Source organism: Gadus morhua, chromosome 10 (genome assembly GCF_902167405.1).
Source record: "Gadus morhua chromosome 10, gadMor3.0, whole genome shotgun sequence".
Classification (NCBI taxonomy): domain Eukaryota; kingdom Metazoa; phylum Chordata; class Actinopteri; order Gadiformes; family Gadidae; genus Gadus; species Gadus morhua.
In genome coordinates, this window is record NC_044057.1 from 18795493 (window position 1) to 18810186 (window position 14694).

General features: G+C 42.5%; 4 protein-coding genes across 5 annotated transcripts; all 4 read right to left on the reverse strand.

Moving 5' to 3' along the window:
* Positions 1 to 131: 131 nt before the first annotated feature.
* On the reverse strand, positions 132 to 7182 carry hspa4b (heat shock protein 4b). Its single transcript, XM_030368071.1, has 19 exons — positions 6867 to 7182; positions 6293 to 6350; positions 6017 to 6157; positions 5549 to 5671; positions 5222 to 5321; positions 4960 to 5093; positions 4607 to 4851; positions 4255 to 4331; positions 3634 to 3785; positions 3383 to 3489; positions 3163 to 3296; positions 2613 to 2794; positions 2408 to 2503; positions 2095 to 2250; positions 1860 to 1985; positions 1618 to 1725; positions 1411 to 1530; positions 1106 to 1267; positions 132 to 851 (listed from the first exon to the last, which is right to left on the reverse strand). Exons 1-19 carry the CDS (start codon positions 6971 to 6973, stop codon positions 654 to 656), a joined length of 2526 nt encoding a protein of 841 aa, XP_030223931.1. The 5' UTR covers positions 6974 to 7182; the 3' UTR covers positions 132 to 653.
* Positions 7183 to 7500: 318 nt separating this feature from the next.
* uqcrq (ubiquinol-cytochrome c reductase, complex III subunit VII) lies at positions 7501 to 9044 on the reverse strand. The gene is made up of 3 exons (XM_030368074.1): positions 8931 to 9044; positions 8050 to 8214; positions 7501 to 7677 (listed from the first exon to the last, which is right to left on the reverse strand). The coding sequence occupies exons 2-3, from the start codon at positions 8201 to 8203 to the stop codon at positions 7583 to 7585; spliced, it is 249 nt and encodes an 82-aa protein (XP_030223934.1). The 5' UTR covers positions 8204 to 8214; positions 8931 to 9044; the 3' UTR covers positions 7501 to 7582.
* Positions 9045 to 9514: 470 nt separating this feature from the next.
* On the reverse strand, positions 9515 to 12692 carry gdf9 (growth differentiation factor 9). 2 transcript variants are annotated; one of them, XM_030369260.1, is made up of 2 exons: positions 11328 to 12692; positions 9515 to 10998 (listed from the first exon to the last, which is right to left on the reverse strand). In XM_030369260.1, exons 1-2 carry the CDS (start codon positions 11689 to 11691, stop codon positions 10157 to 10159), a joined length of 1206 nt encoding a protein of 401 aa, XP_030225120.1. In that variant the 5' UTR covers positions 11692 to 12692; the 3' UTR covers positions 9515 to 10156. The 2 variants fall into 2 exon arrangements, with proteins under 2 accessions (XP_030225120.1, XP_030225118.1); XM_030369258.1 differs by having other exon boundaries at positions 9515 to 11100.
* A 270-nt stretch (positions 12693 to 12962) lies between these two features.
* sowahab (sosondowah ankyrin repeat domain family member Ab) lies at positions 12963 to 14607 on the reverse strand. Its single transcript, XM_030369257.1, has one exon. It carries the CDS (start codon positions 14602 to 14604, stop codon positions 13132 to 13134), a length of 1473 nt encoding a protein of 490 aa, XP_030225117.1. The 5' UTR covers positions 14605 to 14607; the 3' UTR covers positions 12963 to 13131.
* Between the last annotated feature and the right edge of the window lie 87 nt (positions 14608 to 14694).

Below are 14694 nucleotides of genomic sequence, written 5' to 3' on the forward strand. Positions count from 1 at the left end.
TGAATCCCATTTCCTGTTTTTCCTTATGTATGCATTTCATGTAATACGCAGATGGAAAAAAAAAAAAAAAAGTTTTTTATGGATTTAATAGACTAGAATAAAAAAATCAAAAGAGTCATTAAACTAAAACATGATTTTGAAATCACTTTATTAAAACCATATTGTGACACGGACTAGAACACTTATAGGGCACACAACAGAAATAAATACCATTATGTGTAGAGCGCTCATTGTCAATCAACAGGCTTATTGCAGTTGGCTTTAATTTATTCCAGCAGAAAGGAAAGGACATGCTATGGCAGCAGAACGCTGCCTTTAAAAGCTTGGGTCAATGTGCTGAGAATTCTGCCTGTTTTGACTGTGGTGGGCATCATAAAGTACACTGCACCGGCTGACACGCGCGCACGCACACACACACACACTCACGCGCACATGTATCTCAATCTGAAACATCTGCTCTGACCTTTTATTCATTAGGATTACATGGGGTCTGTTCCAATCATTTAAACTTTTTTTTGGGATTGACTAAGATTTTTCCATCTGATCGTCTAAAGAATTTGGGAATCACGTCTAGGTCAGGAACAGTGCACATGGTTCAGACTGAGGCACTGCTGGGGGAGGGGAGAGGGGGGGGTCCTGGTGTGTCTGCCTGTTCAGTCGAGGTCCATGTCAGGCTTGTTTTCTGTGGAGGCGCCCGCTGGGTTCTCAGAGGAGTCGCTGTCTGCAGGTTCGGCCGGGGCTTTGTCCTGGTCGTTGGCGGGCCCGTTCTGCTCGGCGGCCTTGTCGTCCTTGGGCAGCTCCACCTTGGGCTTGGGCTTGTTCATGATGGGGTTACAAGCAGAGAACAGCTCCTAGGGCGGGAACGAGTGCACATTAACGTATTAAAACATGCACAGACACCGCCCGCTGTACTGCCGATGGCCATCCCTGAGTGAGATAATCAAACCTTTAAAGAGCAAGGATAGATTCAAAGTGTGGGGTTATGGGAATGATCAAGGCAATAGATTTACCCTGGAGATATTTGAAAACATTATGATCACCAACAGTAGGAGCGTCTGTCTTAGTTTATACAATGGCATTAAGTTTCGATGCTTTAAGCTCTTACCTTTGTTTTTGCCTGAATCTCTTTGACTTTGACAGAAGGGTCGACTGTGAGGGTCTGTTTGCTCTGCTGGTTCATAGCGCTGTTCATCCACATCATAGCCTCACTGGTCATCTTGTCCACTTTGTTGACGTTCGCCTCATCTAAATGGTCGTATTGCTCTTCCTAGAATGGGAATAAAACAGGGCCAACGATGATGGAGCATATCGACGAAGTCACATCAAACAGTGTCAGATAGGCTGCTAATAAATGCGATAGTAAGTCATTATATATTGAGCATTTAAAGTCAGACATCATTTGCAATGTACCTTGGTTTTGAACGCTTCCACAGCCTTCATGAATAGCTGGACCTGTTTGCCCAACTCCTCGAATGCTTTTGGTCTCTCTTCAGCTTCCATGTGTCTCTCGCGGATGGGCTGGCCAAGTACCTGTAAAGTATAATTCAGTTAGTAACAAAATCAGAAACCTTTACAAAGCACTAGTAAAAAAAATATATATATGACATGTTGGTATACCTTTAACTCTGCCAGTTTGTCGATGTAAACCTGCTTGGGTTGGTCCTCTCCATCTTCATACAACCAGTTCTCGGTATCCTCCAGTTTTATTGACAGGATATCTCGGTCCTAAATGATGTCCCGGTCAGAATTATGAAAGGGCACATTATTAGCAAACACCAATCCCGCGAGATCTTCATTTTAGTCTTAAATCAAATGGGATAATGATCGGTTGATCTGAGAGATTGAAAAGTGTCACTCACAGATTCACTGACAAACTTCTCAAACAGGCCGTGGAGCTTGTCCCTCATGTCGTACACGTACTCTTCCACATAATTCTTGGCGTCGTTCCGCTCCTTCTCAAGCTTGTCCTGCATGATCATCTTGCCCTGTGCAAAACGCAGTGGAAATACAAACCCTTTCCATCAGGTTCCGTTTTTAGATGCAAAATTCCAACGATATCGGAGAAAATAAGACTAGAGTAGAAGACGTATTTACCTCATTTTCTACAAACAGGTTGAGCATGTCGTCGGCCAGCTGCCACTGTGGACTGTTCTCAATAGGAAGCTCCACCACCTTTGTCTTGACTTTGGGCTTTTTGGCTTGTGGAGGTTGGTCCGACTTCTTCTCTGTTTTGACTTCTTCTGGGGTCGTCTGAAGAAACAGAAGGGAGAAAGAAGTATAAATGACAAAGATAAAAACAGAAGAAAGTTATGGTGTTGACAGACCTTGGAATAAAACAAAAATCAAAACCGAACCATTCCTTAAGCCTTCAAGACGCAGACACACAATTTGCTCCACGGCTTGTTACCTCCATTTCTTCAGCCTCGGGAGTGCCCTTCTTCTCAGACTCTTTCTGTCCTTCTGCCTGGGTCTTCTGGTCCTCCTGATCGGTTTGCATTTTGGTCTACAAAAGCCCATACCATTAGGGTGTATTCATGCAAACCCATTTTCAACACGGGAATAAGTTGACTTGTTTTCTTTAGAAATTTAAAAGAATAAGCTTAATCATTTACCTCGCCATCTTTTTCGGCCTGTTCCGTCTCCATGGGCTCCTCTGTATCGTCAGACTTCTGGACCTCCACCAGTGAGGCACTGGAGACGCTGAAGATGCCATGGATGTTCACCCTCACCTTGACCTTCACCTTGGAACACTCCCCAGATGCCTGAGGGACCACCTTCTGGATCATAAATTGCCCTGCGGATCCAAGTAGACAAAAATAACAGCTTTAGACTGGAGCCGACAGTTTTTCGCTAGGTAGCTTTAGTATACTTGGCACTGTCACGAAAGCCGATTAGTGACCATGCATGCAGCTAATATTGAGTTTTTAGCCAGAGCGGGCACCAGATGGCTGCCTGAAACGGTTGAGAATTGGCATGTAGCCTGGTGCCTACCCGTGTAATGTAACTTGGTAGTGATTCTTTTAATGGTTATTATTAATTATGTTATCGCTTTCTGGTTTCGTAATACTCAATTGTTTAATATTTTATCATTGTTCCATCATCTTATCAACCCATTTTTAAAAATGGGGCACTAACGGCCCCATCAACGTAGTGATCGTTTACCAATAGAGGGATCCGGGTAGGGAAGCTCTTTGGGGCAGTTGTAGTACGCCTCCAGTGCAAAGGGCTCTCTCCGGTAGAACGTCAATACCTTAGAGAAGGGCGCCGCGTGGTTCTTTGGGAACACCTCACAATCACTGGAACACAGAAGATATGCGACAGATTATTTACCGAGGAGAACCCTACGACCAAAAGAGGAGAAAACACGGGCGACGCTCGTTACCTCAAGCCCTCCTCTGCAGCAGAGGTCCACTTCAGAGAGACTGGGTACGGGACAATATCTGTAGTTGAGAATTCCCTCACTTTGAAGGCAGGGGACAGGATTGCACACTGCAGGGGACGCAACACATTTTTACTGACGAGTGAAAACATATGGAAAACTACAGGAACAAGATGATGCCCCCCCCTTCAGTTACAGTGTTAAAAACAGTTGAGTTGTGTGCCACCAGATGGACAATTGACCGTGAGATGTACCTGCAGGGCACAGCCCCTGGCGACCGCCTCATCTGCATTCAGTGTGGTGCTCAGCTCCTTCCCAAAGAACTTGCTGATCCTCTCCTTGACAGACGGGATCCTGGAAGCCCCGCCCACCATCTCCACCGCATAGATGTCTTCCTTCTTCAACTCTACGATGCCACACGAGAATATAAAGGATTAGTTTAGATGCAATTTTAAAAACAATTAAAATGTGGCTATACAAATGGCACTTTGATTCACGGTGATACCAATTCAAGTAACTTGATCATTATAATACAATATCTCCTTTTTTTTAGGATTTAGTGAGGTTTCTGAATGCCTGTTGATATGCACTCATTATGAATAAAAACAAAGAATTCTAAAGATCCAGACAAAGCTATTTTCTAATGTGCCACAGCAGGCAAGTCTTTTCAGTATCCAATACCTGGAACTATACTACTCAGTTGCTCAGTTAAACATGTTGTCCACCTTAACAACCAAAGTGAATTTGTATTTTATGGTCAGATAATCCTAGTTCAGGCTTTAAAAGACTACACATGTATTGTTGTCATGGTAATATGGTTAAATCTGCAGTACTATATTTGGGTTATATGTGCTCGTAACGCACAAAACACTTACTGGCATTCTCCAACAGAGCGTGCAGGGGAGCCTCTACTCTGGTCAAAACATCAGCACACATTGCCTCAAAGGAACCCCTAAGGTGGCAAAGGTAAAATTGTTAAAAGTGAGTTGTATGCATTGCACTGTAATCGGTCCGAAGGTAAATATTACTTGAGTAAACTACAAATACTGATCTCAACGTTGATACTATTTGAATGCATTTTGGTATTAAATCGGTAACTTCAAACTAACCATAATGTTAAGCTTCAATAAAGTTACGTTTGTCCATTGGAATAGCAATACTATAGACGAGTCAAAAAAGTTAAAGAAAAAAAAAGAACATTTGGTTGAATATATACAGTTGGCCCACCTGTTCATCTTTCCAGAGACATCGATGTCATTCATGAAACACTCAATGTTCAACGGCAGATCGGACGAGTTGGCACTCATCAGCCTCTTCAGTTTCTCACACTCCTGGTAGAGCCTGACCAAAGCCCTGGGCTTGGACCTAACGTCCAGCTTGTACTTTTTGGCAAACTCCTCACAGAAATGCTTGACAAGCTCCTCGTCAAAGTCCTTGCCTCCCAACTCTGGGTCACAGGCTGTAGCAAGGACCTAAGAAGCCATGGGGGAAAACAGCAGAACGTAGTCAAGTGGTTAGATTGGAGAGTCAATAAGTAACAGGGAAGAGATGACCTGTGAGTTTCAACATGCTCTACGAACCTTGAGTTTGCCTTTGTTAAAGGCACACACAGAGGTCTGGTATCCGGAATGACCGACATCCACAAACACCACAATCCTGGCCTTCTCCTCGGGGGCAGGAAGGTCTTGTTTGTAGATGCCATATGCTAGCGCCACTATAAAATGATTGAAGATTGACAATGTCAGATTCCATCTTTTTTTCTCAACCAAAAAAATAATGGAACAACCAATCAAGTTGTACCATAACATGATACCGTGCAGTGGCAAATTAAGGGTGGCATACCTGCAGTGGTCTCATTCATGAGCCTCAAGCAATTGAGGCCAGCAATCTGTGCGGCATCAACTACCGATCTTCTCTCTGCATCAGTGTAGTAGCATGGGACCTAGCGAGAATAACAGAGGTATTACTAACATAGCCAGCATGTGAGCAGTTTGTATCTAAATCAGGATTAAAAGCAGTGGCTTATAGCAGTGAGTTACATTTTAGAGCGTTATTTTGTATATATATGACTATTTTTGAAAAGCGCTAAACAAAGTAAATGTATTATTTTAAAGGTAGTTTCCGTGCATCAGGTTTCTGCTTTGTAGGTAAACAGATATGCATACTCACAGAGACCACACAGTCAGCCACAGGTTTCTTCAATGCACTCTCAGCTGTCTCCTTCAGCTTAGTCAGCAGCATTGCAGTCACCTGCTCAATGCTGAACACCTTCTCCTCCTCCATGTACATCACCTTCAGGCAAATACACAATACAGTTTGAATGGATCAAATACTGAATTTCAGATCATTCATAAAACGCATGCTCACAAAACATTTCTTTCAACAGTGCATATCAGCCATATTATTTTTATAAAAATGGAAGTGACAGTAGAAAGCTATTTTAAAAAGGTATAGATAATGATAATAGCCCAACAAATGCTGCCAACATGTCAATGTAACAGGCAATCTTACAGTTAGGTCTATGAAGGAATTATATTCTCCATCCATTCAATTAAGGCCTGATCATGAATAATCCATCAGCTTCTTTGTATTGTTGAGAGAAATCCACATTTTATTGGCTTACAACTATGGTCTTACCTTGATTCCAGTGGTCCCTGTGGGCATTTGTGCAAGGTCGTAAACCAGACTTTGCTTCTGACGATTGACAAATGGATCCGTGAATGCCCGTCCATGAAACCTCTTGAAACCCTGGACCGTGTTCTTGCAGTTTGAAACCACCTATAGAAGTAACAAATATTTTGTGAGAGACGTTTACGGATACAAACATTTTCAGAATGTATTGTCCAAAACGATAGCGTTTAGTGTTTCTTCTATGGATGGGATGCAGTCTTCCGCCTATAGCCGTAAACATACCTGGCTTTTTGCTGCTGCGCCAATCGCCCGATTCCGTGGTCCAAAGGAAACACATGCTCTAGAAAATATATAGCAACGATCGGGAATAAAAACAAACGTTATATTAATAATACATTCCATCGATTAGGACTTTGCTGATGCAAGTTATAGTGGTACATGTCATGTATTCTCCATCAAAGTCCATTTTGACAGCGTCAGGCCTCCTCTTAGCGGACGCTCATTCACACATTCTTAGTAACAAATGCGGATAAGGATATCAATAATATTATTTAACATCTTCCGTAAAGCATTTATAAGAGCAACATGGGGATTTGTAGTTTGTCATCATGGTGCTTGAAGATTTATTACAAGTGACAAAGGCAGGGTCGAGCTCCTTGAGCTAGCATTAGCAGGAGATTCACGTGCCGTTTCCTGGGTTGAAACCCTACAGGCAGCTAGCGTGACTGGCTAACTAGCGAGCTTTAAACCACCGCGTAGGGACTGCATCATGTGAAGATTTTACAATGAACGAGAAATGATACAGCTCTAATTTACAAAACAATGGCAAATTACATGAGGTAAATGAATTACTTACGGTGTACATCGGTCGCTGTACTCATTAGCAACAGTTTCAATACCCCCAGCTCTCGCTACTGCTACAAAGCAGTTCAGGTACCCGACATCAAATCCAACAACAGACATCTTGACAAAACGTAGATTAAATGTACAGTATTTGAAACGGAAATAATGAGTGATAAGTGCAAGGACGCGACAGTAGCTACGGCTTCTCTCAATTAGCAGTGGCTATCCCACCCTTGTTCCATGTAGCTGCCTTCTGCGTAGAGGCAAGCCGGTTAGCAGTTGTAATGCACAGAGCGCGTTGGAAAGGAGATTTCTTCTCGTATTTGCCATCGGCAGAAACACAACCAACTTCCGGGCCGCGGATTTCAACATAAAAGTACCCGGATTTGCTGCTAATGCTCTTAAATTGCGAACATTGTATTGCAAGTGCACGCAATGAACTAATATATGATATACATCTTGTCCTTTCCTTTACCAATCATCACAACATCCAGCCTAACCTGGGACATTAGATAATATACTGAAACATGTACTAGGTGAGCATATTGAACAGTTCATGGATAACTAAATGCATCGTTCATTGTGCAGTCCTAATTTACAAAAAATAAACAAAATATCAACCAAATAAAAAGGCGAAATTCAAAGAATCCATTTTCATATAATTATTTGTGGCTTTATTAGGTCGACATACAGATCTGGAATGAACAGTAAAGAGTGGGAGCGTCAGATTTATTCGTCATTCTCGTAGTCGGCGGGGTTCTTTCTCTTGCCCTCTTGATGGACATGGTTACCCCAGGTGTAGGTCAGGTACATCAACACCATTGCTAAATGAAAGGTTTGAAAATGTTATTAGATTGAATTCTAATGTACAATTTTACACAGCCTTTAAAAAGGGTTACAATAAAGCATTGTTAATAGCAGCAAGATTGACAGCCTAAGTAACTTCTTTCCGGTTTAAAACCTATGGTTCTATAAGGCCACAAAAAATGATAGCATTAAAAAAAACATTTAGATGTTTAGATAAAAAAGGTAAAAGTTCATTTATATTCCTATTCCGACAGTATATTCCTAGCCATATTCCTCAACTGCTGCTGTAATGGAATACCAATATTCCATTACAGCAGCGGTAGATTTGGTTTGTCCAGATAGCCAGCTGTGCATTTTACATGATGTATACAACAAATATGAATACTCACGGGGAGCTACTCTGAAGAAGCTGCTTGTGAACCGTCTCCACACATTGGGGATTCCCTTGGAGAAATAGTTAGGAAAAGCCCTCTGTTCAAAGGGGGACAGACTGTATGTGATCACGTGGCGGACCTTCGCCAAACCTCCAAAATGAAGACCCATGGTGACAAGTCCTGTTAAAACAAATGAGAAAATACCTTTATTTATAGACACACACATAATTGAGGATTCGTTGACCGTGTAATACGAAAAGTCTTGATATCGTGTATGAAAAAGCAAGTATCAGCGTAATTACAATACTTTTTTTTATCTATATTAGTAAGTGAAACATTTAAAACAATGCATTCGAGAGCAGAGCCTAAAGAGTAGGGGAGTAGGAGTAACATAAAAATCCACACACTCGTATGACTGGTGTTAGTTCACTTGTGTCGCCAGTCAATTCAAACAGTAGAAATACTGCTCTAACTAACTAACTAACATTATATTAAACTACGGTGGCCATGGCGGTAACGACTAGTGCTAGGAGAACTCGTTAGCGAATGTTGTGTTTGGTGTCAACACCATACAGCACAACGACGCTACTGTTACAAGCGTTTATATTCGAAAGTATCTGGTTGGTAAAGGTTTTGATCAATCGGTACAACTCAATACAAAACACAAATAGGAGCAACGGAAAGGGCACCTTTGCTATTGCTAAACAGTGTATTAGCTAACGTTAGCAAGATGGCTTTCTAGGGACCTTGAAAGACTACCCTTGCCTCTTAGGTCAGCGTACTGCACCCACCAGAACAATATGAATCAACAAAATAAAACGTACAAACATGTATTAAATTCATAATAGCTTGAACTAAAAACAATGTATCAAAACATGCATGACATTGGGCATTACCTTGTTAGCTCTCACGACGACCAGTGGCTTCGGCTCGCTCGGATCTCTTATTGGTCAATGGTGAGCGGATGCCGGTTTACGCATATTCCGTTCTCGTATTTATGTAATATATATGAGGCACAATACCACCCCTATGTGGACAAACAGTATTTAGCAGAAACAAAATCATATCACAATATGCATACATGTTCTTGTAGAGAAAATACTTTTTCATATCGTTACTGTGAAATTCTCTTCTAATGCTTGGATTCTTACTATGAAGATGAGCATTGCAATTCAAACTTGCGAATGTAGATAAATACAATAATGTCATGGGGGGGTCCCAATGTTTATCCCTTGATAAACAACAGTATGGATTCAAAACCTCCAATTAATACCCTGCCACACAAATATTTTCAAAGACCTAAGTATTCTCAAAGACCTAAGTTAGAGCATTGGAGTTCTTCTGTCATATATAAAGGTGCATACCAGCGTATTTCAATATGATGGTATGCACCTTTATATATGATGATGGTATTCCTCAAAATTGAAAACATTTTACAACATTGTTTGAAAATATGTACAAACACACAGGACAATACTGCTTCGCTTTTTCTTTTTATTTCCTTTTCTTTTTTTTTACAGTGATTCAAATCACATCGTTTTCTCTGAAGGAATTGAATTTGAAAAATGGTCAGATGGATTTACAGGTATAACTCTATACATGCAACATGTCCTAGGTGGTCTTGATTACCAGAAGTTATACATCATTGAAACGTTCAGCTGGCCTCATTTTGTCAGCTTTGGATTCTGGACATTAAAATTGACAGTTGCAGATCAAACAACTTGTCTGTATCCCCAGAAGCAAAAAGGAAATGTAAAAGGTTACTTCAAACTATTACATCGTGTTAAATAATAAACCATTCAACCAAAAATAAATTAACATAAAACAAATAGAATTTCACAAATATTTAGAGTTCAGTGGGATAAAGTGTATAAAGTAAATTAAAGTTTTAAACAAAAATAACTGCAATGTAGTTATTTTGGATAAGATTCCTCTTTAACACTATACACTCGATTAAGTAAAAATACCTGATCTACGTAAATAACTACATTATTACTTGCACCATGATAGTCCTGCACTCACTGAGGCTAGACAAAATATCCAAATACATTTATGGTAACATAACTTAAGGGGTGTAATGTCAACAATTTGCTAAGCGTGTACAAGAAAGAACGACACTCAGTCAACGACAAGTGCACCTTGTGGCAACCATTTCGTCAAACTGCTTGTAGACGTAGGATCCGTCCTCCTCAAAGAGCATAACGCTGAGGGGACTGTAGTGTGAGGGAACACAAGCCGGCCGGGGCACCGTGGTGTCCAGCTTTTCGTATATGATGTTCTGCACCATAGTGTGGATGGGCGAGTGGTAGAAGAAGCCCAAGGTGCTCGGGCAGGTCCCTCTGCAGTAGCGAGGGTTGTACTTGGGGGGAAACACGATCCAGTGATCCAGCTTGAGCTGGCTGAACCCCACCTTGAAGTCATACAAGGCACAGTCACTGGTCGGGTACTCTGAGCTCGGCAGGAGCTCAGGGAGGTGGAGATCCAAGCTTTGCCCGGCTCCTTTGGTCTTCAGAGGTGCCCTCCTAAGCCTCCTCTTGCGCCGGAGCATTTGCTGCAACTTGAAGGCGCTCCTCTCAGCTGATGTGAGTGGCTCATCCATCGGTGACCTTTGACCTGCCCTGGAAGGAGGGACGGACTTCTGACGCGCTGATTTGCTGGTATCATTCAGGTAGAGAAGTAAAGGCGGAGACCACGAGGGGAATAATGTTGCAGACCCTCCTTCCCCGAGGGGGCCAAGGCCCTCTGAACAATTCAGGTGGACAAGCAGGTGGACAGTTTGCTTGTGGATCTTCAAGATTGGCAGCAAGAGGGTTGTGATGTCGACCTCCACCCAATTCTTCCATTGCGGCGTGTATGCATGGTGAACTGTGAACATCACCTGGTGGTCAGTGCTGGGACACAAGTGACACTGGTTTGCATCCTCCCGTTCTTTGATGTTGAGGTAGCACAGTGAGGGGCTAGGAGCTGCAACGTCATGGTCAAAAGAGAACAGCATGACGGATTTCAGAAGCTGCTCTTTGTCGCCCACTGTATCGAGTTTGTAGGACAAGTCTTGCATTGAAATCTCTGAGAAACGGACGATAGAAACACAAGAAACTGATATATTTTTTCCGAGCCCTTAATTAAAAAAAAACGAGAAAGTTGGTTCCCCTCATGTCAAACGTTATGGTGCAGATTGGTGACCTTAAGTGGTCAACCTTCCAAAATGTGTTGCCAAGAACAGTCCCATACATGTATTAAAGGCAACTTTCATACACAAAATGAAATAAATTATTTGACATAGGCATACTCACCATTCCGTTGGTTAAGACATTTTTCCAGAGGCTTTATCAGACGCAACGTATTGAAGAGGTCATTGCTGTCCAAGCTCCTCTGACCCCTTGACTTCTTGTGCACTTCTACCATGTACTTCATATACTTGAGCTCGGGTTTCACACTTTGATTAAGTTCTGCGTTCCACCGCGTTCTGCCATGCTCTGACAAGGCTTTTAACAAAGGGGTGAAAAGGTTTTCATAAGGATACTGGGTGTAACCGTCAAAAGTGTGCTCTGCGTTGGACGAGGCATGGCTGAACTCGCAGTGACAGAAAACCACGTGAAATAGTAGTACGGTGTTAAAATAATACAGTAAAGTCGACATCAACATTTGTGTCCCCATTATAATTTCCAATGCCTTCAACACCGAGCTACAATCCTGCGAGAGTTGAGGGGAACCTCAACACGCTGGTCGTTGATCAGCGTGTGCTACGTCAGGTGTCAGCAATCAATTCAACGCTACCGGAAGCACTAGCCAAACATTTGGTTTAGGTTCATGCAAAAAATCACCGTGTCAAACTCTCTCTACAACTTCACAAATATGCACCCCACACTCAGGCACTTGATTTGACGTTTTTAGTATGTTTATTGTAGACTCGATAAACCCTCTATATCCTACTCCATGTGTGGATGAGTTTGTTAAGCCTAGGACTTGGCTTTTGCCATTTAAATATTTGTCTAGTTGTCAATGGTAGCTGCATTTTATTTTAATAAAATATTTGTATATTTTCCCTCAAAAATGAATAATAATTCAATCAAAATATAAGCAAACCAACAAATAGTCTGTTGCCTGCTTACTTATTTCTTCCTGTATACCAAAGTGTTTATAGTATATATGTATACAATTATATATCCTACAAATTGCTGGAGTGTGGCTGGTCTAGGGTTTATGCTGCCTCGCTGGGCCTGAGGCAGGCTGATCAGACTCTGGTGAGGCTGTACACCTGTGATGCATTTTGTAATCAAGGACCACAGGATAAATCAGCCATCAGCACACACTCAGCAGAGCTTTGACATGTCAATGTTCACCACCGGCTCTGTAAGGCACAACCTTTAAACTCATGAATAAATTGAGAACAGTAAAACCACCAAGATGGCGGGGGTCAGGTCCCCTGCTACAATACCATAAGTTCATAAATCAAATTAAAGCAGACTTTTTCAGGCTAAAACGAATTGCATGTTTAAAGAACTACCTTCTTAATGATTGTATTTGACTAATTCACTCAAATGACTATGAATGGACTATGGAAGAAGAGGCTTTCCTCAATCCTTGCACTCTCCCAATGGAAATAATATAAGGAAAGAGCAACATTCCACTGTCCAATCTGTGTCTGCTTTGCATAAATTGCCTCCACACACCAACCCACTAGTACATACTTCCCTCCCATGTTAATCCAGAGTCGAGAATATCCCCTTTGTGACTCGAATAAAGATTTGTTAGATGGGTGAATAATGTTGAGTTGTCACTTTGTTGTAGAAAATGCTTACAACTTATCGTTGAGTTTGAGTTTGTGAAACTGTTGACATTAGCGAAAAAACTCCTCCAATGACACATTTCCATAGGCCTACATTACAATGTTATCTTTAAAGAATGTACGTATTAGTATACAAAAATAGAGATTTTAATACAAACATCGTTATACATACTATAGTGGCTATACTCATTTTTTTACAATGTTAAAAAATTTACTCATGGACCAAATCCGCTTTGAAATGAGGCCCAGGACAATTTGTCGGAAGTTTGACACTGTTAAATGTTGACCTCAATTGTTTTACAATCCTGTTAAAAGCCATCCCAAACAGCAAAGCCTGGTGGCTGCTGGTGTCTGTGTTTCCTGCGGTGCCCCATGTGGGGCTGAAACAGTTTACTGATAGTGTTCAGGCCTTTAGGCAGCAGCAATCTGTACTCCTCCTCTTCGGATGGGTCTCTGCAGTGTTCCCTCTGCCTCCCACCCAGAAGCTCTTTAAGTTCCAACGTCCCACATGTCCCCAGGTAGTGGTAGGGCTTCTTCCCAGCGTTATCCCTTACATTGACCCTGGCTCCGTAACCCTGAACCAGGAGAGTGATGATGTCACTGTGACCATGGAGGGCCGCGATGTGCAGAGGTGTGTAGCCTCCGTGTGTTTTGCTGTTGACATCCACGCAGGTGCCTTTGCTCTTGGAGATGTCCATGATCTTGCGCACCATCTCGCCGTTGCCCCCCTTTACAGCCCAGTGGAGGGCTGTGAAGCCAGACAAGAAGTCTCTCTTGTTCACCAACTGTGTGTCCAGTAAAAGCAACCCGTAAACGTGCCTCCACATTCCTGCACTACACTTGACCAGCCACTCGTGAGCGATTGGATCCAAAGGAACGGAATCTGAATCCTCAACTTTTCTCGTAATGGAGCTTTGGGACCCCGTATCTGTAGGGGAGCCCTGGCCATTTAACATCAGCTCCGTTAAGTTTTCACAAGATTTCGACGCGTGTGTATTCCTCTCAAATATTTGACAAAAGCGGTTCACGGCTGGTACTGTTTGTGACAGGGACTTGACTGGAAATGGCTTATCTGGAGTTGTATATTCAGATGGCGTCTCCGAATTGAAATCATGAGGTCGTATCGGGGTACGAGGGGGTGAACTCACCGATACAACAGCAAAGACGGCACCGCTTTCCCCTTTTATACACACGTAATCACTTGAAATATTAAGGATCTTCAGTGACTGCTCATTTTCAGTGCAGCTGTTTCTATTAATCGGTAGAGCCATGGCCTCGGAATGATTATATATGGTGTCATCCTTGGAATTACCGCTTAAATTGAAGGAATAGCACGCATTGTTGTTTTGTATGTTGTGCAGTATTTCTGCAGACTCGGCTTGATCGGTGCTGTGGAGAGGCGAAGCAGCGGTCCGGAGTGATGGGTCTTGATGGGCACCACCGTCCCCCGATTTCAGCCCTTCGCCGTCTCCCTTCACAAAGTCCCGGAATCTTTTCTTTGTGACCACAAACTTGACACCATCGATCTGTTTGACCACGGCAACGCTGTTCACCAACTTCTTGAACAAGTCCCTATTGTGTTGCTTTCCCGCGGGATCGCCGCAGTGTATTTGACTTTTAAAACAGTTCAGCAGTTCTGCGTTTGTAACCTTGCCGCCGTGCTCCAATAAAAAGGTTAAAATTGTGTCCTGATTTAAAGCCATTTTTTCTAACAACCTAAAATAAATGATAACGGGAAGGAAAAAAAAAACAGAACGGGCCACGACCGCCCCGCTCCACATACAATTAATTCTCCCAGTCCCGCCCCCTCCTCTCCCCGGTACTAGTGGGAGATGTCCCCCCCCCCCCCCCCCCCCCCCAACAACCTGCTG